The following is a 23,323-nucleotide window of genomic DNA, read 5'->3' as shown; positions in this document are numbered from 1 at the left end:
ATAAAGCCTACAGTTCCTTTGAGATTGTGTGCAGAAGTGTTCTGAATGAGCAGACTACCACTGCCATCTATTTTTCACAGGCATCAGTATCCTGGCTTGAAGTCCTTGCTTTCCCAGGGAGCTAGTAACTGATGTTGAGAGAAAGAAGTGTGAGCAGGTGGCTTGACTCAAACATGTTCCTGTCATATGGCCATGTTCACGCCTCCTTGATGTTGTGTTTTTCTGAATGTCGGGGACAGGAAAACACTTTCATAGGGGCTGCTCATGTCACAGGAAGTACTCTCAGGGGCCATTGTAACTCTCTATTCTTGTAAATGGACAAGTGTGCTCATGCTAGGGAAATAGCAGGGAGCTAGCCATACACCTTCTGCTACTGCCACTGTGGCTTGATTCACAACATATGGTTTCATTTCTACTCATTTTGTAGCTGTGGCTTTTACATGAGTACCTACAATCTGGCCCTTTGGCTTTGTTACACAGCAGCTGATTGCATTTCCTATCCTGGAAATGAAAACCTCTGCAGACATTTGTGCCTAAAGTTGGGCAGTTTTCCTTTGTCTTACTTGTCTTCCTACCAGTTAGGATCAAATTCCTTCCCATACAAACTTTGTAAGGGTGTCCACTTTGATATTTCAGGCATCCAAATTAGTTGCTATTACATCTTATTTTGTATGACTGTTGTTGTCTTTGCATCTGCTAATCTCATCCTCTTTCTCTGATGCATATAAACTGTAAACATCTCACTAATACATTTAATTACAAATCAAATATCTTTGCTTGATCCCAGGTACTTTTACAGGAAGCACAGACATGATACCACCCAAACACTGCCAATTAAAACCGACATGGATTTAAACCCAGAAGTCATTGATTTTTATAGTTTTAAATTACTTTTTATATGAATTTTATTATGTGATTTAACCTCTTTTAAACTATCTATTTATGTGTGTTTGGCATCTAATTGTTACCAGTCTGTACACCGCCCTGAGTCGCCTTCAGGCTGAAAAGGGCGAGATAAAAGTGTGGTAAACAAACAAACAAACAACCAAATCCTTGTGCATCTCTTCTGATGTGCCTCTTGACAAAGCCCAATCCTGCTCAATGCAAACATTCTGTGAACATGGCTTTTTTGCCTGTTCTCATGAGAAACTTCTTCTGCTTCTAGGAGGGTAGGAAAGAGAAACAACTTAAGCACTGTGACAGATGGCAGTTAGGGCAAAGTCTTGTGGTAAGCTTGCTAGGAGGTGAGAACTTGTCAAACTGTATGGCTGCAGCCCTGCCTGCCCTCGCCAGGGTACATAGCCAGAGGGAGGGTCTGTAATCTCAATTCCTTTTGTCCATGAAAGCAGTAGCTTTGGAATTCTTTCTCTCTTTGAAATCAAAATCTTTGGACTTGTGACTATTAAATGACTATTCTATAGCTTACTTCTCTTGTGTAATTTGACTCAGTACGTATCTAGGGACCTTTCTACTTTGTTTGGACTCTGTGTAGCTATTACAGGCTAGTATGTGTGATACCATGTCTTAAAAATGTTCTTGTGGGGAGAAACTGTCTAAGACTGACGATCATAACCAATGTGTATTGAGCCTGGGGGAAGAACATGTTATGGTCACTTGTGCACTTGTGCATCATTACTCCCCAAACATGGAAGAACTGGGAGGCTTGTCTCCAAGTGGTACTCTCCTCTCTGCCATGGTCGCAGAGCAGCACACCCTTCTCCCTACCCAAGCAAGGGAAGGGTGCAAGGCACTCCAAAGTCTCTCAAGCAGAGGGAGCAATGGCAAGCCCCAGTAGGGGAAAACACCGCAAGAAGGCAAAGGGGGAGGGACCCGCTCAGGCCCCCACTCCGCCACGGTGTATCTGCAGGGTTCCTCCCCAGTGCTCTTGCTGCCGGAGGAGGAATGACAAGAATTAACTTTGTAAAGAAGGTGAATAGATAACATAGGAATATTTTCAGTATCTAGAATGTATGCATAAAACAGTTGTTAATTGTGTTACTATGTACTCAATAAAAATATTTTTAAAAGAGATAGAGAAGCAAACACCATGGGGTGTTCACCCTTCCCTATTCTATCCAAAGATACATGGTTGGAATTACACTTTAAAAATGTAACTGTTCAGACTTACGTACAAATTCAGCTTAAGAATATACCTTAAGAATCGATTTTGTCCATGACATGGGAACTTCCTGTACTCTCCAAAGGGTTTTCCAATACAATCACGAGATCATCCGTGAATACTCTTAATTGAAATGTTTCTTTCTTAATTTTTTCAACCTTTGGTTCTTTCATCTTCTCTTGTATCTTCTTTTAAAGCCTCCAAAACTAGAATAAACAAGAGGCATGAGCAGTCATCCTTGTCTCCATTAACTAATATTTCTGCCTTCCGTCTGTCGTAACTTGTCTTCAGCCAAGTTATGAATTTGTCAGTAAAACTCATATTTTCTAAGACTCTAAATTAAAAAAGTTCCAATTATCAACTGCTTTCTCCACATCTAAAAATATAAGTACTACCTGTCTCTTATTATTTCATTGTAAGTATTTCAAAATATCAAAAATACATCTGGTATTGTCGCATAGATTTTTTTGGTTAATTTTTTTATATGGATAAAGATTTATAAAAATATCTTCAGGCTTTCTTTCAATGTTGTTATAAAATTATAATCCCTATTTATTAATGAAATAGTGGTATAGTACTTTACTTTTGTCAAATCTTGACTCTCTTTTGGATTCAGAACTTTATTTGCCTACTTCCATGTCTCTTAAAACCTCCTCGAATGAAGAATTGAATTTAGTGTATTCTATAAAGATCATAACTGCTCTTTCTTAAAATGTTTATAATAAACAGCAGACCATCTGACCCAGGTGGTTTGCCAGTCTTAATCTTCCTGATAGCCCTGAGTCCCCCCTCTGGGGGTTGAGAAGGGTGGGGTACAAATGCTTGAAATAAATAGCTTCAAATATATCTTTTAATGTTACAGGGGCAATCGGCATCTATATGTGTGAGTTGGAAATCACAAGTAAATTCTGTTTATCTGCATAGTCTTCTAACTTTGCCAAGAAAATGTGCTCTTTTTATATGTAGAATACTATCAGTGAGACTCCTTTTGAATATTCACAGTGTCAGTTATTGTTGCTTCTCCCTGTTGTATCTTTAAGATTATTCTCTCTTGCTTCTTTTCTTATTTGCAAATTCAAAATGCTTTTACTTGTATATCTCATCTTTTTTCTCACTTTCACACTTATCATTAATAGCTGTCTCTTTACAATCTTTGGTTAATCAAGAGAAGTGTCATAACCTATTTACTTGTCATTCAAGCCAAACACCACACATTTTTCACTTAACAGACTGGCTCCACCGTTTTTGACATTACAGCTGACATTTCAATGTCTAGTATTTTCTTTTCTTTCAGGAGAATGAAACAAGCTGTTCTAGCATTTCAGTAAGGCATTTGTTCCCACTTCCATCAAACCAAGGGGCAGAAGTACATCCTATTTGTGAAGTCTTCATTCTTTTTGGAGACTTTAAAAAAAACCAAATCAGTCTAGTTGAAGAGAAATGACTGTAATGGGAATAGAAGGACTTCTAAGTATTTCACTGAAAGTTGAGCCCCAACCTTACTTTTTCTAATATCACCTATTTGATATAAGTTAGGGTAATTGTGGTTGCAATTAATACTTTTTTATTTCTATGTTGTGTGGTGAAACATTTTGGTTTTGATGATTAAGTGTAAGCTGTTGTCAAAATACAATTTCTGGGAATTTAGAAAAAAAGTTTTCCCCAAATCCAGAAGTTGTCAGAAATGTTAGAAAATGGAATATTGCCACCCTTTACTGCTTGAAAGTCACTTTATTATTTTAGGAACATAAAATATGCATGTGTGTGTGTATGTGTATGTGTAAAATGTGTGTTATAAAAGGATAGTGTTTGGTATGTTAAAAGTACAGTTTGTGCAGAATATAAATACAATTTGAATATTTCTTTTATACACACACACACACATACATACATACATCTAGCAACAATATACTGAATTGTAAAGGTACTCCTGAACTATAAGAGACTTCTTTCATTTTCCAATTTGAGAAGCAGCCCATCCTCCAGAACCCAATACAAGCACATAAAATATTTTGCTCCGTTTTGTTTCCTGTAGTGTCAAGCAGACACAATGCACTCAGTCCCATAATAAAAACTGTTAAAATGAAACAAAATTCTGATGTACTGATATGCATATGGTCCTCTGTTATTAAATCTTCAACTTCATAGTCTTGGAAATAACTTGGAAAGTTGCCCTGGAAAATATTTGACTTACTTAACCTTACTTCCCTCTTGCATTTTTGATACATATATTGTGATCTCTTCGGAGCAGCAGGATATATTTTCCTTTACTTTTATTACTCTGTTTTTGAAAGGAACATGTATGGAATTATATCAATAATAGTATAGCTATGATCCTTATGAAGCACTGTGACTTCCATGGGGGAGTTGGGAAGTGGATGGTCAGAGAGTCAAAATGGGAAGAGAGAGGGACTGACATTTCACATGTATCCATAACCATATGATGTCCATTTTTTCTGTGGTGTCTTCTGTGCAGGGGTGTCTCCCACAGGGCCTGGTGTTGTGGTAATGCAACTCAATGTGCCCAATGGCCCCCAACCTCCCCAGAACCCTTCAATGGTGCAATGGAACCACTGCAAGTACTACAGCTTGGACCAGCGAGGTCAGAAGCCTGGAGACATCTACAACCCAGATACCAGTGCTCAGGTAGAGAAGATGGGGAAGAATCTGTTGAAAGAGGTGGAGGAAAGGATGGTGGATGCCATTGACTATAGCCTATAACCTTTTATTCCTGTCTATTTCCAGGCCAATAGCACCCAAATGAGTAGCCCAATCACATCCCCCACACAGTCCCCTACGCCGTCACCCGTCACTAACCTCAACAGTGTCTGCACAGGTCTCAGCCCCCTTCCAGTGCTTACACAGTTTCCTCGACCTGTGGGCCCAGCTCAAGGTAAGAAGGATGCTGGGGAAGTTTTATTGTAGCCGAAGAGCAATTATGATTATGATTATGATTATTATTATTATTATTATTATTATTATTATGCTTTCTTCACCTAAAGCGGCTATTTACATTGTTATTAAAATAAGCCCCATGATTGCTCAGAAGCAAACTTTGTTTCTTAAGAAATGTGTGCAACATGGGCTTAAAGACTGCCCTTCAACATGCATAAGGCCTACGATATGTCTTAGAGTGAGCAGCATAACCTTCTAAATTAGGGAGGCTTGAGATGGATGTAATTCAAATGTTCACATAGGACTGCTTTGCAGTCATTTGAACATTTCTGTGGCATTTTAACATAGATATAGCAGCACTCCAAGAGACCCAAAGAGCAGGAGAGGGACAGCTGAAGGAAGAAAAAAAATGAGGCTACACCTTCTTTTGGAAGGGACTGCCTGAACAAGAATGACAAATAAACGGAGTCGGCTTTGATGCCTGAAACAACTTGGTGAAGCATCTGTCTGAAGCACCCATTGTCATTGATGATCAACTCTCATTCCTCCAAAATTAATCTTGCCAAAACCCAACTAACATAATTGGTACCTATGCACCAACATTAAATGTTGATGAAGACAACAAGAAAAAATTCTACTGTCAGCTGGATACCATCCTATTTGATATACCAAAGGAAAGCATTGCACTTGTTACACTATATAATTATACATGCTAGAAACCACCATGATATACTTCTCACAAGAGCCATGACAAGTACTGATGACTCCTGGACAGATCACCGATTAATTCAATCCACAATGGCCGCCAAGATTGTGCCCAAGCGTAGACTCCAAGGAATAAAGATAAGGTGTAAAATGATCACCCAAGCCCTTCAAGAGCCCTCTAAATGGGCCCTTCTCCAAACAACACTTAAAAAAATAATGTTCTTTATTGTAAACACAGGTAGATTGTGTTCAGTCACCATTTCAAAATACAAACATAATGTTGTTCTCTTAATTTTCTTAACACTGACAATTCCACACTTATCTCCCACCTGTGTCTATCAATATTTCTCCCCTCCCCCCCGCCCCTCTCCTCCTACCCAGGTATTGCCAATGACTTTGAATGCTATTTGGTTCTGTTTTTCTTCTAGGAGATGGGCGCTATTCTCTGCTGGGCCAGCCACTGCAGTACAATCTCTCCATTTGCCCCCCATCTCTGTTGCACAACCAGTCCACCTATACAGCACACCAGGTGAGAATGGGCACAGGTCAGTCACTGGTGAAGGGAATGTCATCACCTCTCTCATAGTCAGGCCGAGTCTGAAAGGCACTTCTTCCCTTATAATCAAGGTTGGCAACTGTTTGGGATTCAAGGGCCATTTTGCTCCCATGGGGGATCTGTAGCCTCCAGATATTTGGGCTTTATTCTTTCAACAGTTGATGGCACCCACATGCCTTTGGAGCAGGTTGCTGCTGGCCGTTTTACCATATTTGCAGATAATCCTCCCTCCTGTTCTGCCTGCTGCCTTTTCAAGCCATCTTTTGACCTATTTCTTTATTTATGTTTAGGTGTGCACATGCCTAAAAATGGGACCAGGGGTGGAAAATGCCTCAAAATATAGCAAAATGGCGAGTAAATGCTAACAATTTGGGGAGATGGTCATCATGGGAGATGTTCTATGAGCAGCAATGCAATCGTGTAATCCCTTATCACCCAACCCCATTATACGGCAAAATATTTTAAACATAGTTCTTATCTTGATCAGTCAATCTAGGGAATAGTGCAGTTGTTGCAGAAAAAACTGGGTGCATTGCAGTGGACTAGAATGCAGAAATCCCATTCCTCGTTAGCCTAATTTTATTTTGTGGTGTTTATTTAAAACTTTTTCTTGGCTTCTGAAGGTAGAACTCTGAAAGTCAGTCTTATCTTTTCATCTTTAAATCCCAAGTAATAATTCTAGAATTACAAATATTATAAACTTGATTTGATCTGCATGCTTAAATGTACTGTAAAAAAAAATACTGAGCATTATTTGGCGTTAAAGTTGCTTAATGTTAGTCACTTCATTCCCTTTGACTGTAACACTGAATGACAATCAATCTTGTATTTGTTAAGCCTTATTTGCATTTCTATGCCTTTTTCCTCTTCTTAACGAGTTTCCCAGGTTATTGTACTGTTCTACTCCTCTCTATTTCTACAACCACTTGACCAATCTCATCAGCTGACCTCCAGCAAGGTGTTTCTTTAGGTTGCCTGTGGCTCTCTTGTCCTCTCTGAGGGCCCTTTCACACCACTATATAACCCAGATTATCAAGGCAGAAAATCCCACAATAACTGCTTTGAACTGGATTATCTGAGGTCCCTTCCAGATAGACCCTATATCCTTTAAAGTTTTCTGCTTTAAAGTGGATTATATGAGTCCGCACTGTCAGGTAATCTGGGATAAACAGAAAACCTGGAAATCGATCCTGGGATATAGGGCCTGCCTGGAAGAGCTTTGAACTGGCCATATATTCCAGTACAAAGCTGATAATGTGGGATTTAATTCAGCGGTGTGGAAGGGGTCTAAAAGAATTTAAATGACCAGCCATTCCATCTTCCAGGCCTCTGTGCTGGTCAGATTTGCACTCCAGGAATTCCCTGTATGCAAGCATGGGCATTTTGTGTGCCATCACTCCCTTGCTCTTCTGTTGCAGGGACAAACGGGGTTAAAGCATGGCAATCGAAGCAAGAAACAGACTCTGAAGTCAGCATCCACGGACCTTGGAACAAGCGATGTAGGCAAGTATCAAGCCCCCAATCCCTCTGGCACTTTATTAATATACGCACACTGTCTCTGTATATGTCTGCTTTGCCTTGTTTCACTGTAAATACTTTATCTGGGTTAGAAATTGGAAGGGTGCTTGAGGATAAGAAGTTGTTGCTGCCAATATCCCCACATTCTGAGATTTTCTGCTCTTTCTAATGTATGAATGGGGGAGATGTTGACTAAATGTACCTGGAAAATTAAGGTGGGGAACCACTGGTTAGGTACGTCTGTGTTTTTTTTTTTTAATTCCAAAAAGGCTAAGACCCCCATGCTTTGATTTTGAAGATCAGTTGCTTCACATCGTCCAGCCACCTCTTCTAAGGGAACAAAAACCAAGCCTTCTAAGGCCAAGCAAAATGATAGCTTGGAATGCATCGGCAGCAAAATAGACTCATTCTTCACAGTGCACTTTTCATATATAATAAGGCTTGGAGAAAGTAGGGTACCATTTATTAGGTTTTAAAAGGCACAGTCCCAGAGCTCTAATCCCTTTTCCTACTAATACTGACTTCTGTCAGACATTTTGCTCAGTGAAATGCCATTTGGCAGGTCATTTTAGCATCCCATAATCCCCCTGATCATTAGTATTGTTTCCTTGGGTTTCATTTTTTTTACACTCCCTAGGAAAAGGATGTCTAATGATTTGGAGCAGGTAGGCCACCTTTCTTTACAGCTGTTAACAATTATTTTACCAGCACCCTCCTACAGGACAGAAGTGTGAAATCTTCTGTCTGCCAGATCTTTTGAAGCAACAACTGGGGAACAGCCAATGGAGTCCAAAGAAAAACAAAAGACATGTCTCAAGATGTTCAAAAGATGGTTCTTGGTAGAAAATCCTGACATATGTTTCAGCCTGATTTAAGGCCTTAAGAGTGTACATAGACTGGAACACATTTAGGCTTTTCTACAAAAAGAAAGCAGCCATCTTTTGAGCATCTTCAGATGTATCTCTTGTATTTCCTCCCAACCTTTAATAATAATAATAATAATAATAATAATAGTAGTAGTACTTTATTTGTACCCTGCTACCATCTCCCCAAAGGACTCGGTGTGGCTTACATGAGGCCGAGCCCACAATACATCAGCAAAAATAACAACAGTAATGCAAAGCAATAATATAAAACTCATAAACAAAAATAGGCAGTAAACATCAACAATAACACAATAACATTTAAAATTATGGCTGGGCCAAATGTAATAATTAAAATTAAAAAAAAAATGCTGAGCAAGACCAGGTGAAATACAACTAGGATAGAATTTTGGAAAAGAATGGGGAGTACAGACAGTCCTAGATCACTAATAAAGTGCAATTAGGGACATATTGCTGGGAGTTTCCTTATTCTGGGAAGGCACACTGGAACAACCATGTTTTCAGGCTCCTCCTAAATATTGCCAAAGTTGGGGCATGCCTGATGTCCTTGGGGAGTGAGTTTCAGAGTCGGGGGGCCACCACCGAGAAGGCCCTCTCTCTCGTCCCCACCAATCGCGCCTGCGATGGAGGTGGGAGCGCGAGCAGGGCCTCTCCAGATTATCGAAGAGATTGCGTGGGTTCGTACACAGAAATGTGGTCATGCAGGTAGGCAGGTCCAAAACTGTTTAGGGCTTTGTAGGTAAGAACCTGCACCTCGAATTGGGACCGGAAAATGAACGGCAGCCAATGGAGCTCCTTAAACAGGAGGGTTGACCACTCCCTGTAAGGAGCCCCAGTTAACAACCTGGCCGCCGCCCGTTGGGCCAATTGAAATTTCCGGGCCGTTTTAGGCCAACAAATGTCATCTGCACCATCCAGCCTGGTCAGTCACTCTGAAGCATGGTCAGATAGCACAGACAACTGCATTCTGTTTCAGTCCCTTTTAATTTTTTTCTCAATTTGATAAAATATGGGTTGTGTGTAGATTGCATACAATAGAAAGAACAAAGAAGTCATATGTGACCGGGTGTGCTCTTAATGTCTTGGACATCAACTCCCATGGTGAAGAATTCTGGGAGTTAAGGTCAAATAAAGTCTCTAGGGCACCAGGTTGGGAGAAGTAGTCTTGTACATTCTTGGAAAAGTGATAGCTGCTGCCAATGTCCTTGTCAATGTCGGCCTAGAAAATAGTTATATCAAAAACTGAGTAGGAATCTGTTCCACTTCCAGGACACAATGTCCATTCCCCAGTTTTATATGGACAGACAGCAGACAGTACTGAGCTGGGTTGGCCAATCTTTCTCTCTCTCTCTCTCTCTGTGCTATTGTTAGTAAACTGAGATGTGCCGAAGCTTGCAAATTAGATTTAGATGGACTGAGTTAAATTGGTGAGGAAACTCCACCTGCCAGAAATGAAGGAGTGATGAAAATGCTGTTGTAAACAAACTGCACAGTGACGTCCCTATGTTCCTTTAAGAGTCTTTAAAGTATCAAACCTCTCTTCCCTCCTCCCTCCAATGGAAAATTGCCCGGGGTGGGCCTGCTATATTTGTTACGTGCCTGTTTAATATTAGCAAAGAATCCCGCCTGCCAGGACCCGCACTGCCACTAACTGGAAACTAGAACTGCCATGCTGCTCCTTGCTAGAGACGTACAATTGGAATGACTGCCAAGATGGAGCTTTGGTTGGCTGTGGTGCACTATTCCCTGAGCACAGGAACCTGTGAAAAATGGCTGGCAGCATATTCAGAGCTGACTGGAGGGGAACATTCTTTTCTGCTGAGAGCAATGTTTCCCAAACTTTAGGGAGGGGGGACATGAGGAAAGAAGCGAATGTTTTGCTTGCCCAATTAGGTTTCTGAATGCTGACTCCTAGTGATTTCTTTGGGTCATAGCCCCACTGGGATAGTATGGAAGGAGTGCACAGAACTGTGATTGTTACCAGCCAGTATATTGTAGATTAGAGATGTAGTATGGGGCATGTGTAAGAGCTGGGATCAGCATATATAAATTGCTTAGAGAAAGGTTGGAACTTGTTAAGCTTGTTGCAGGGTAGGCACAAAAGAGATAGGAGACAGATGCATAATAGCATGTGAGGGTACCGTGATTTGAAAGAACGGGGACATTTTTCAGAAGCCGGGTGTGAATTCCGTTAAGGTTTGAAAAAGATTGAAAGAGTAATTTACCATAGTGTCAATTCAGAATAGAATTTGATTGGAGACAGTCAGATCTCCAGAATAAAGAACATTCAGTCTTGATATGTTTTTGTTGTGAGAGGCATAGGAATAAAACATGCTGCTGCCAATCCATAGACAGTTTTTGCAACAATTCCTTTTTTGGACTGAATAGCAGTCCTAACTCATCCAAGCTGAGGTCCTCATAAGCTCAGTTTTAAAATAAAGTTCCTCCCAATATGTCATTCCTGATTTACTTTTCACATGTCAGCTATCTAACGCTGATCTTTACAGTTCACAAAGTAGAGATAGAAATAGAAGGCATGATGGACTCTGTCTCAACCATGGGTGACACCAGACAACCTAATGTGATAGAAATTACCTTGTGATATGGAAGAAAGATTAGCTTTATCCTGTACTCACTAGCAGGCTATCTAGTCAGAGTACATCTACGTTTGTTTTTGAAACAGCAAAAGCAGAAATGCATGTTTGTACTGTGCAGGGATATGGGCATAATCTCAAAGCGGAGTCCAATTAGAAAGGTTCTGAGCAATTTTCCCTGTAAAATGTTTGAAAATTGGTCACAGCAGGTTTCGGAGTGAAGTGCTGTTCCACAATAGTTTGAAGCTGGAATTTAATAGTAATATTTTGGGGTCTGCAAAGTTTTATATATCCATTCTGAGACCCAGCATGGCATGGTGGTTTCATTTGTCAGACGATGACATTGGAAACAAACATTCAAATCCCACCCCCGCTTGGCCATAGAAACTCAAAGGGTGACCTTGAGCAAGTCAGTCTCTTAGACTCAGAGGAAGGCAAACACCTTCTGAAACTATCTTGCTAAGAAAAGGTTCAACTTAGGGTTGTGAAGACATACAACAACAACAAACATCCCTTTCCAATCAATACTATATTTCCTTGCATGGTAGTCAAACTCCCCCCCCCCCCACCTCCACCCCATTGGAGGGGAGGGTGCAGCTATTATGAGATGGTGATTATTACATAGTGAAAAAGCTCAATTTTACTGTATAATAGGTGGGTGAAGCTTTGCCTACATATGTGACTGAGGCTTCAAAGGGAGCAGGCTGGGTCACACCCCACAGCACCAAAACAGCAGTCATTTACCCAGGCATATGACTATTATGAAGGAAGTGAGAAAACTCTGTATTTACCTTGTCCAAAAGAGGCGGAGGGTGAGCGGGTGACTATTATGTGATGAAATACAGTATTTTTTGGTATCTACTGGTGAGACCATTTTGTAGCCCAGTCACCAGTTACCTGAAAGTTGTGACACTTTGGCATTCAGGAAACAATGAGATTGTAGTACCTGATTTAATGAATATTCTTTTTCCAGGGAACTGTGAGAACTGTACTTTTATGAAAGGAGCTTTGGTAGATTCTCAGTATCTCACCAATCAATGGTTTTCAGTATTCCACATGTGAAGCAGTATAAAAATCAATATAAACTTTGTCAAGAAGTTTGGGCTATGAGATTTTCCTGCAGGCATTGGCTACCACCGATCTGAAATATTATAAGTTATTTTTCATTGCGTAATTATTTCAATTGAGAGCTAGGTGTAAAGATGATGACTTTTCAAAAGCCAGTGTCTGATGCTCTTAGTCAGGCTACAAATATGAAACCAAGTCATCAACATGAAATCCTCAACACTTTTCAAGTGTATTGTCGAAGGCTTCCATGGCTGGAATCACTGGGTTGTTGTAGGTTTTTTCGGGCTATATGGCCATGTTCTAGAGGCATTCTCTCCTCTAGACCATGGCCTCTAGAGAATGCCTCTAGACCATGGTCATATAGCCCGAAAAAACCTACAACAACCCACTTTTCAAGTGAACGCCATAGTCTCTGGTGACTACTGGTGAGAGTGACTACTGGTGAGAGTGGACTAGGTGGATCATAACGTAATCATTGTGGAAAATTCAAGATAACATTAATTGTGCTTGGGTTGGACTGAAGCTATAAAAACTTGACATATTTTAATAAAGTCTGGGAGCGAGGAAATGTGTATGCCCACAATTTTGGGTATAGATAGTTATGCGATATTGGCATTTCAGACCAGACATAAATCCAATGCAGAAGCTCCTGACAGTAAGAATTACAATTTATGTTATGTTACAAATTTTACATTGCAGGATTGTGGTAGGAGTAGTTATCTTTTTGTTGGGCCTTTTTGTGGAGATACATCCTTGCCATTTTTCTGTATTTGGTTGTTTCTGCAAAAGCTCTGTGAAACATATACTGTCACTGGTGACAGGTATAGTTGTTAATGCTGAACTAATTTAACCTAGTGAGTGAGGAATATTTTTGTTGTCTTCTGCTGTCCAAGAAACAAACAGCAGAAAGAGCCAACAGACTATATTGCAACTTTATTTTCAGCAATGTGTGCATTCCAGAGTTCTCATGTCTGATAGGTTCTTATTGTAATATATTATTACAGGAAAGGAGTTAGGGCCTGACCTATTCTTCCACATATCTCTCTCAGTGGCATCACTTACTAAACCACCTGAAAGACCCCAAACAAAAGATCTTACTGAAGGCTTGCCTTTTAGCCACCATGGTGGAAGCCATGGATTTCTATGTTTCATCATTTACCTTTTTGGCTGCCATCTTCATTGAGTTGTGATGATACTAACATTTCTCCCTGTTTTTTCTCCAACAGTGTTGGGCCGCGTCCTGGAAGTAACTGATTTACCGGAGGGCATCACGCGCACAGAAGCTGATAAGCTCTTCACCCAACTTGCCATGTCTGGTGCCAAAATTCAGTGGCTCAAAGAGACTCATGGGCGTCCTGGGGGCGGCGGTGACAACAACCACGGGACTGCAGAGAATGGCAGACATAATGACCTTGCTGCCTTATACACCATCGTGGCCGTCTTCCCCAGCCCCTTGGCAGCCCAGAACGCCTCCCTGCGTCTCAACAACTCCCTTAGTTGCTTCAAATTGCGTATGGCCAAAAAGAACTACGACCTGCGTGTCCTGGAGCGTGCCAGCTCCCAATAGGGGCAGGCAGAGGGGCGAGGAGGGGTGGGGGGCAACAAGCACACTGGACTGGCCTTTCCAGCCCCCTCTCAGCTCCTTGACTGGCCCTCTTTCTGCCTCCTCCCCTCCTTGATTTCCACATACACCTCCCCCCCTCTCTCTTTTTTTCTTCTTTTTTGGTGGGAAAGGGGAGAATCTTTCTGGAGATATTTATATGGACAAGAATGAAGAGAAGAGACATTGATTTTTTTTGTTTTGTTTTGGGGGGAGGGTTCTGTTTTTATTTTTATTTTGCGTGAAGGAACATGTCCCACCCCTTGCCCCTTCTCCGGAACACGTGTATATTGTTTTTGTTCAGCGTTGTGCCGCGGTACGCAGCCGTATTTAATTGCACATACAGATGTTGGCTGGGTATGTTCACTGTACATTTTATTTAATCTGGGTTTATTATTAATAATATTATTATTTGGTTTTTAAATATAAAAAAAATCGTCTGTCACTTTAAAGTTGCTTCCTCCCTGCCTCTCTTATTCTCTTTGAGCGCTGTCAGGATAGAAATGATCATTCATGAACAACATTGTCCTTCACCATTCCAGGCATATAATTGAGATAAAACAAGTTTGCAGTGTTGCCTAGAATACATTAAAACAGATGGCATATAAATTTGATTCTGGTGCTCAAGTGGCAGAATAGCAATTATATCCTTTTGAAGGTGTCAAATTAAATTTTATCCCTACCAAAGTCAGGTGAAATGCTGTTTGGAGACCTTCCCTTTGATTTTGGTTACTGTACACATATTCATACAAACAAAATGACAACAGTTAGAACATATCCTTAAGATAGCAGCATTATATGAGGCTTCCACATACTGTTCACACAACCTCCTGGATAGGTGCAATTTAATTAAAAACTGAAAAGCATAGTTCTGATTTCCTCCTGGGTGGGGAGATAATGACTGTATGGTGTCAGTTCAAAAGGCCGTTGCTGAAAAGGACAACCCCACAAGAAGGTAGAACTAATTTCCTGTGTGTTTCCCTGTCTCTACTTTGCATCATTGACTTGTGAGGTAGAGAAGTGTCATGTTTTAAGGATGGTTGAACCTTTCTGAGAAGGATGGGAGAAATTGACATTGGGCTGCTGTTTGAAGCAGCATCATTAGACTGAGGATAAAAACTAGTTGCAACCTCAGTCAATAATTGGTATAATTGGCCCTTAATATCCTTTCGAGGTTGGTTCTAAAATACATAAGTTCTCCCAGTGATCACTTAAATCCATGGATGCTCAAGTCCCATTATGTACAACAGAGTAGCAAAACTGTGTTCTTTATATAAAATAGAACAATTAAGGTTTGCTTTTGGGAATCTTTTTAAATACAGAGGGTGCAAAATGTATACACATTTTATGTATTTTTAATGGTGAATTGAACTACAGTAGCAATGTGTAGTATGACATTCGCTCAAAAGATGGCATTAATCAAATGAATACTATCATCACTATGAGACAGGCAGGTGATCAAAGAAAATGTTGAAAGCATGGTTGTTGTTTAAGGAGCACAAAACCATTTTGAAATGCTATTTGCAGTTTGAGAATGCTGTGGAAGTAAAACAACAATAGAGGCAACAGAACATCCAAAGTGTCTAACAAATGCAGTTGTTCCTGATCAGTTTGAGACACATGATGCTGTGTGTGATGTGCACAAGGGAAGATTCAGGAGACGTTGCACAGCAACAAGTCCTGCTTCTCCTATGATGTTGGAACAGTTTACACACTCACCGGAGATGTCTACCAATCAAATTGCACATGAGACAGGAATTAGCTGGCACATTCTTAAATCAGTAAATTGGGAAGTTTTCACCTCAAGATTATTACATGCACTGAATGAAGACAGCCCTGATCTCAGGGTTCAGTACTGTGACTGGTTCCAAAAAATAGTATAGAAGGATGAGTTTGTGGAGAAAATGATTTGATCTGACAAAGCACAGTTTAAATTGAACAGAAGAATGAAGAGGTGCAGCCAAATTTCCCCCACGTTCTCCAGACTTAACACCCCTTGACTTAACACTCCATGGCAGTAGTTCCCAACCTTTTTTGACCAGGGACCACTCTCCAACATTAGTACCAAAAGGATTACGAATCAGTTTTTAGTCAACTTTGGATTTGTTTGGTTATTTGGGGTGCTGATTCAGAAAACTGCATTGCAAAGGCCACATCAGCTCTAGTTTCTGATACAGAACACGTGCCAGCTGTGGTAGTAGTAATCTTTCGTGGGTAGTCAGCCTCTCCCCTACCGACATCCCCATTGCCTTAGGACTATAAGAGGGTTTTGCAAGACCAATCACTCTTGTTGCTTCGTGGTTTTGAGGCAACTGTATGGTAATGGTTAAGCCGCAGACCATATTTTCATTCTGGACCACTGGCAGTTCACTGACCACAGGTTGGGAACCACTGATCTGTGGAGACCTTAAAGGATGTGATGTACCATAGAAACCTGCTACACTGGCAATACTTTGGGAATAAATTGAAATGGCATGCACAGCGATACTAGTGCACACTTTGGTCAACGATGCTCAGGCATAGTCCACCATAATCAGAAGTGTCTGGAAGCTGATGGTAACTATTTTGAGCACCTCTTGTAATTGCAGAAGCCAAATGTGACTTGTATTTATCTTTTGTGTTTGTGATGTGATATATATTATTACAATTTTAATTCTGCCTTTTCCTATCTTAAAATGTATTTTTAGCACCCTTGGTATTTGCCATGGATGGTTGAATCTGTGAATGCATAATCTGTGGATAAAGAGGGCTGACTGTACCACCACTGACTTGAAAAGCATTTTGAAAGGGTCTTGACTAGATCAAAAATGAACACTAGTGATTTTGTAATTGGGGGACAAAACTTTAAGGATTTTTTTTAACCTGGTATATTGCATAAGAGAAGCTGTTATGTGTTTAATATTGGTATGAAAGAATCTATTCAGTGGGCAGGCACAAATCCACTTTCTTCTGGATTTTGAAGTGAGATGGAGTCAAAGGGATCAAAATTTAGTTTGATTTTCTCAAAGTCATGGATCAAACTTGGAATAATGGATGAAATGACTTCCCTCAAATATGCAGACATCACAGCACTGGCCAACATACAGAATTGAGAGTTAAGAACATCCAGATTGGAGACTGACTTCCAGGCAAGCTTCTGCTCCAGAATCTATTCATTTTAGATATTCACCTAGATAAAATGTCTAAATGGGGTATGTTTGAAGGCTGCAATGTAATTTCATCAATGTATCAGATCTTAACTATATGGAAATGTAAAATGCAGACTTTGGCCGATCTTTTCTGCTTGTTGGAAGAAATTAATCAAAGAATGCTGAAGAAGTTAATTTAGTCCTTCTTTAAAAGACAGATAGTAGCGTTATCTGATTCGTTATTCAATTATACTATCGCCCTAATCTAAAAGATCTGCAAATCAGAATATGTTGATTTGTAGAACCGTTTTATGTTTTTGTGCTTCAAAAACAACCATATTGAATTTGCCAAGTAACTTAGAATTCTTTATAAATTATGCAAAACAGTAAAATGTCATATGCATGTTTTGTACAATTAATTTGGCTTCTAGATTTGAGAAGAGGCATAATTTTTTGTGAGCAATGAAACTGCATCATTGACCCATTACAACTAATCGCCTCTCTCTGATACCAAGGCTAAGGTTCTTTCCACACAGCTGAATAAAATCCTACATCTGTTTTGAACTGGAATATATAGCAGTGTGGACTGAGATAACCCAGTTCAAAGCAAATATTGTGGGATTTTCTGCCTTGATATTTTGGAATATAGGGCTGTGTGGAAGGGCCCTTTGAATTACCAAAACATTACAGAATATAGCAAATTTAGCTTTTATTTCAATTTTCCCAATGTCTCTTCAGGAATATGTCCCTTTAACTTGAGTGGAAACTGTTTCCATGTGAGAGGTTATAAGATTATAGCCCCAGTGCCAGAGAAACTGACATTTGAACTGGGGGCCCTTCCACACTGCCCTATATCCCAGAATACCAAGGCAGAAAATCCCACATTATCTGAGTGCGGACTCAGATAACCCAGTTCAAAGCAGATATTGTGGGATTTTGTTCCTTGATATTCTGGGATATAGGGCTGTGTGGAAGGGTCCTAGGTGCGCCTTGGATTCTGTTTGCTCTGCCGACAAATTAGTAGGCAGCCTTAAGCAAACTACATTTTCTCAGCCCACCCCACCATTACTGCCTTAGTCATTTTCTAAGAATAATGCTGTCTCTACAGTACTTGGATGATGTCTTTATTCCTCCACATTGAAGTACTTTGCACATTTACAGTTGATGAACGTATCTCCCTCTATGAACCACCTAGGATCTTAAGATCATCTGGGGAGGCCCTGCTCTCAGTCCCTCCACCTTTGCCATCGCATTTGGCTGGAACGAGGGTGGTAGCCCTCGGCTATGGAATTCCCTCCCAAATGAGATCAGAACTGCTCCATCACTCCTGACCTTCCGGGAAAAAAGTGAAATCCTGGCCGTGGGATCAAGCGTTCACACATTAGACTGATTTGCTGGCAAAGAAATGGTTTTAATGGACTATGTTGGACTGGTTTTAGGATGATGACTTAAATTGGAGAACTGTTTAAATGTTTTTATATTGTTTTATTATAATATGTATATTTATGCTTGTTTTACTCTGTTGTTGGCACTATGCTGGGCCAGTTGGTAGCTGCCCTGAGTCCCTTTGCAGGGGTTGAGATAGGATGGGATACAAATGCCCTAAATAAAATAAATAAATGTGGAAGTCAGTCTTGTTCATTGTACAGTAGAGTCTTGCTTATCTAGCCTTCGCTCATCCAACGTTCTATATTATCTAATGCAGTCTGCCTCCCGCCTCGATCCACAGCTGTTTCAATACATTACAATGTTTTGGTGCTAAATTCGTAAATACAATCATTGCTGCATAACGTTACCATGTATTGAACTGCTTTTTCTGTTGATTTGTTGCCAAACATGATGTTTTGGTGCTTAATTTGTAAAATCATAACATAATCTGACATTTGATAGGCACTTTCCTGAATACCTCCTTATTATCCAACACTTTCATTAATCCAACATTCTGTTGGCCCATTTATGTTGGATAAGCAAAACTCTATTGTACTTTGTGAAGCACTTCTATCTGTAAGGAAGATAAGCTTCACGGAAAAGGTCATAGAGGAAATATTAGGATTGTGTGTATGTGCGTTGTGCACAGCTTGTTGAAGTAACTTTTTGGATTATAACTCCCAAAATCCTTAGGGGAGAACAATGGGTTAGGTTGACAAGGAATTGTAACCCCTCCCCAACCCCAGCAGTTTTTCAAAGCTCTAGTCCAATGTCTTCTCCATGTTCCTGCCTCTCTCCCTCCCTTGCCATCTTGTTCTGGAATGACCTGATGAGGTACAAATTTGTAGATCTGAGCTGGTGAATGTGTGATCCAGGCAGCAATGTCTCTTTGAGACCTCATAGGCAAATGAGTCGTAGTTAGGTTCCATCTTTCTCTCTCATACACACTATTTTGACAGTTCCTACCAATCCCCAGGGAGTGGACTGAGCTGTTGCGTTGCTGTCTCAGGCAGTTTGGCCTACTATTCATGCTAAAGCTCCTTGCCAGTGTCCAATTTCTCTGTGTCAGCCCTCCCAATGGATGGCAGCTGTCTTTTCCCCTCTCACCCTGTCACTTGAGTTCCTCGCGGTGCTGGGACAGCAAACTTTTATACATTAAGTCCTGGCAAGGGGAAACTCTTTATCTCCTATGGATCTCTAAAGTGAGATATTGGGCCAGACAGAAGAAAGTGAATTTTCAGGAGTGTCTGATATTTTTCAGAAGGATTTAATCTGCTGGAAAGTGGTAGCTTTATTCTTGGAGGTAAGTGCTTTCCACTTTTCCCCCATTGGGTACTGGTATAGTCTGTTTTCCCCCTACATGGAGACCTGAAATTTTTTTGGAGTTTTAATGCTTATGAACATGACAGTTGTTTTTCACGCAAACTGTCGAAAAGCTGTCCTCTTGATTGCCAGTGTATTTTACCCATTTTAATCTGATTGGCTTCATAAGATGGATAAATGCATGTCTTTCAGTCTGTTGAAACATAAAATGGTTGACACTCCTTTTCTGGCTGAGGGTAGGAAGAGATTCAAAGGACAGATAATACTGCAGAAATGTTCTGTTTTCCTATAGTCTTATCAGTTAAGGATTGTGTGGGATTCTCACACATACAGAAACTCTCCCACCAAAGCTTTTGTAAACAAAGATTGAAACATTCCCAAAGCATGCTCATTTTTGTCACCTGATTTCTGCAGACGGATAATTTCCAATGAAATTTGCTGCTAAGCAGGGAAAGTTTAGTACCTCTCAGTCACTTGCCATTTTGAAAAGACAGGGAAGGACGTTTTTGGCCCTTTGTAGAAGCTCTGAGGAGATTACATGCGGGCTTGTCCTTCCTCTTTGAAGAGCAAGGAAGATTTTGTCCTTGGGAAAGCAGCTATTTCAGATGTTCAAAGCAAGAAGTTGAGTTTTACACCAATATGGTGCATGTGATGTTCTTTGTTCTATGCTGGAGGCTGTTCTTTGGTGTCCCAACCATGTAATGGAGAGTTTCTGGTGGAGCTCCAGGCAGCCATGATGAAATCTCTAGGAACCTGAGATGGGTGGCTCCTATGAGATTTGGATCCATTTGTGGACACACAGACACCAGAGCAGTTACAGAATGGAAAGCCAAAATGCTTTTCCACTTACGTCCCGCCAATGACGTGGGTAATGGCACACAAGTACCTTGTGTCATGTTTAGCCACTCCTTGACTGTCATAAAGGCTTCGGAAATGGGATACTGGGAAGCAAAAGAAAAGAATTGCCTTGAGGGCCAAGAATTGTTTCCATGTGTGATATTGTGGTCCAGTCTTTCTGTTCATTACTAATAATACTTTTAGAAAATTTTGGAAAAATGTGCAGCTTGATGTATTTTCAGTCAGCTTAGTGAGATGTTTAGAAGCATATATTTGGATTTTTACCTGGGGCTGAAGTTGTGTTGGGTAAGCATCAACACTATTTTTTACACTAAGCTAAAGTATCTGGAGTAAGAATAATAAAGAATGTGTGGAGAATGCCTTTCCCTCATTTTTGAGTTAGCACAGATTGTCCTTACACATCCATGATTAAGGAACTGGACTTCCCAGCATCTAGTTTATAAAGGAGTGTGGTATTTGTTTGTACCTTTTCAGTGCTGGATGCTGTCTGAGCTCATCAAATGTTAATGACCACATGATGACGTATCACTCCGTTTGTGTACAAGTTTCTTTTGACAATGAATTACTCCTGGCAACTCCCCTTTGGCCATGCTGGTGTGTCTTGTGAATTGTAATCTAACCTCCCTGCTCAAACTTTTCCAGACTCTGTCTCATACCCTCTTGAGAAAAACAGTGCGGCATGGAAAACAAGAGTGTCAATCTGTCGAGAAACTTCTGTACTGTCTCACTTGATCAGATAAACTCCATCTCTGGAACATATATCATCATAGCTTTCTAAGTCTGATGCCATCCTTTGAGCAGATTTTATTGCAGAGTTAAATTTCTTCAACAGTTGTGAACTCTCAGGAATCCTGGAAATTATAGCTCTATGGGTTTTTGCTTCTTAGCACTCACTCAAATTAAACAACATTCCAAGGATCTGTGACCTTAGAATAGATGATACAGAATCGTATAATTGGAAGGAACCACAAGGCACATTCAATCCAACCTCCTGTAATGCAGGAATACTCAGATTAGTTATAAATCCATATAACTGATAAATACCCTTGGTGCTGTTCATTCTGTGCCATCCAGATTTTTTGAACTAAAACTGTTTTAACCTCTGAATTCTGATTTATTTATTTTTTGTTGTGTCAGGAGCGACTTGAGAAACTGCAAGTGGCTTCTGGTGTGAGAGAATTGGCCGTCTGCAAGGACGTTGCCCAGGGGACGCCCGGATGATTTGATGCTTTTATCAGCCTTGTGGGAGGCTTCTCTCATGTCCCCGCATGAGGAACTGGAGTTGACAGAGGGAGCTCATCTGCCTCTCCCCGGAGTCGAACCGACCTGTCGGTCTTCAGTCCTGCCGGCACAGGGGTTTAATCCACTGCGCCACCAGGGGCTCCTTGAACACTGATCATATGCCACCTGAGAGTGATAAGAGCAAGGTTGCCAAGCGAACAGCATCCCAGAGATTTCAGGGCCAAAACCTGGAACCAGGGAGAGGATTCTTGTGATGTCATAGGGTTGGGCCTTGCTCCAAATTACCACGTTGAGCCTCAGTGTGAGCACTCACTGTGTCTCACCCTAGCGCCTTCCCCTATTCGGTGTACCGAGGCTGCTCAAACATATTATGCATGCAACGCTTTTAAGACGAGCCAATGAATCACAATATCAACTGGGAATGGGTGGAGGCACATACCCACATTTTAAGGCCACCTCATACCTAAAAATATCACTCCAGCATTGCTCATCCTGAGATCAGTGTCTTTATCTGGAGAACCAGGAAAGCACAGTAGTTCCCCAAAATCTGGAAACCCTTAAGGAGAGTTATACCCTGAAATATCACCTATTGCTTCCCCTGGTCCTATGCTGAGTTAGACAAAACTTTATTGGAATGCATATTAGAAATGGATCTATACACGTGAATTCTGTTTGCTTGAACTGGATGAAACTTTTAAAAACAGAAAATGACCAAATCTCCAGCCTTAACAGAAAGTAAAAGAAGATCAAAGGTAAATAGCTTGTATTGGACTTGACTAGGAACTCTAGGAGTGGGTGTTTAGATCTAAACAAGCCTGATATCAAAAAATGGGATAACATGGACTAGCTCCCATAACCCTGGCCAGCATAGATAATGGTAAAGAGTGATCAGCATTATAGGCCAATGGTATGTGTTACTAGTTCTCCACCCTACAAACACAATAAAGGAATTCTGTAAAAAAAGTATCCTTTGTATTGCCAAAGGCTTTCCTGGCTGAATCATTGGGGTGTTGTGTGGTTTCTGGGCTCTATGGCCATGTTCAAGCAGTATTTTCTCCTGACATTTCGACTGTATCCGGCTGGCATTTTCAGAGGATCCTCTGAAGATGCCAGCCACAAATGAGGCAAAACATCAGGTGAAAATACTGCTACAACACAGCCATACAGCCGGGAAACCACACAACATCTCAAAGTATCCTTTATAAAGATTATAAAGAGAGAGTTCCTTATATGTACTATTGTGGTCTTTATCATCACTTGGTAGCTTGTCTTGGTGTGACACTTCCACAAGACATCCCATGAAAAGGGACAACTCTGTTTGCTGTTCACATGTGGGTAGAGATAAAGGGTTTTTTTTTGTTAATTAAGTTCATTACCATTAATGAAAAACCTTCTGTTTGAAAAC

General features: G+C 40.6%; 2 protein-coding genes across 14 annotated transcripts in view; both read left to right on the top strand.

Moving 5' to 3' along the window:
• The window catches only part of R3HDM2 (R3H domain containing 2), a 173,504-nt gene extending 159,113 nt beyond the window's left edge, over positions 1 to 14,391 (top strand). For all 13 annotated transcript variants that reach the window (XM_060762996.2, XM_060763001.2, XM_060763008.2 and 10 more), the window contains 5 exons: positions 4,596 to 4,765; positions 4,865 to 5,012; positions 6,148 to 6,248; positions 7,694 to 7,778; positions 13,566 to 14,391. In XM_060762996.2, the coding sequence (XP_060618979.2) occupies positions 4,596 to 4,765; positions 4,865 to 5,012; positions 6,148 to 6,248; positions 7,694 to 7,778; positions 13,566 to 13,906 (845 nt within the window). In that variant the 3' untranslated portion in view covers positions 13,907 to 14,391. The remainder of the gene's footprint in view (positions 1 to 4,595; positions 4,766 to 4,864; positions 5,013 to 6,147; positions 6,249 to 7,693; positions 7,779 to 13,565) is intronic.
• A 5,181-nt stretch (positions 14,392 to 19,572) lies between these two features.
• The window catches only part of STAC3 (SH3 and cysteine rich domain 3), a 51,077-nt gene continuing 47,326 nt past the window's right edge, over positions 19,573 to 23,323 (top strand). The window contains exon 1 of the mRNA XM_060763009.2: positions 19,573 to 19,798. The gene's annotated coding sequence lies outside the window, so the exon portion shown is untranslated. The remainder of the gene's footprint in view (positions 19,799 to 23,323) is intronic.

This window comes from Anolis sagrei, chromosome 2 (genome assembly GCF_037176765.1).
Source record: "Anolis sagrei isolate rAnoSag1 chromosome 2, rAnoSag1.mat, whole genome shotgun sequence".
Taxonomy (NCBI): domain Eukaryota; kingdom Metazoa; phylum Chordata; class Lepidosauria; order Squamata; family Dactyloidae; genus Anolis; species Anolis sagrei.
The sequence above is the reverse complement of the archived record's forward strand: the minus strand, read 5'-3'. Positions and strand labels throughout refer to the sequence as shown.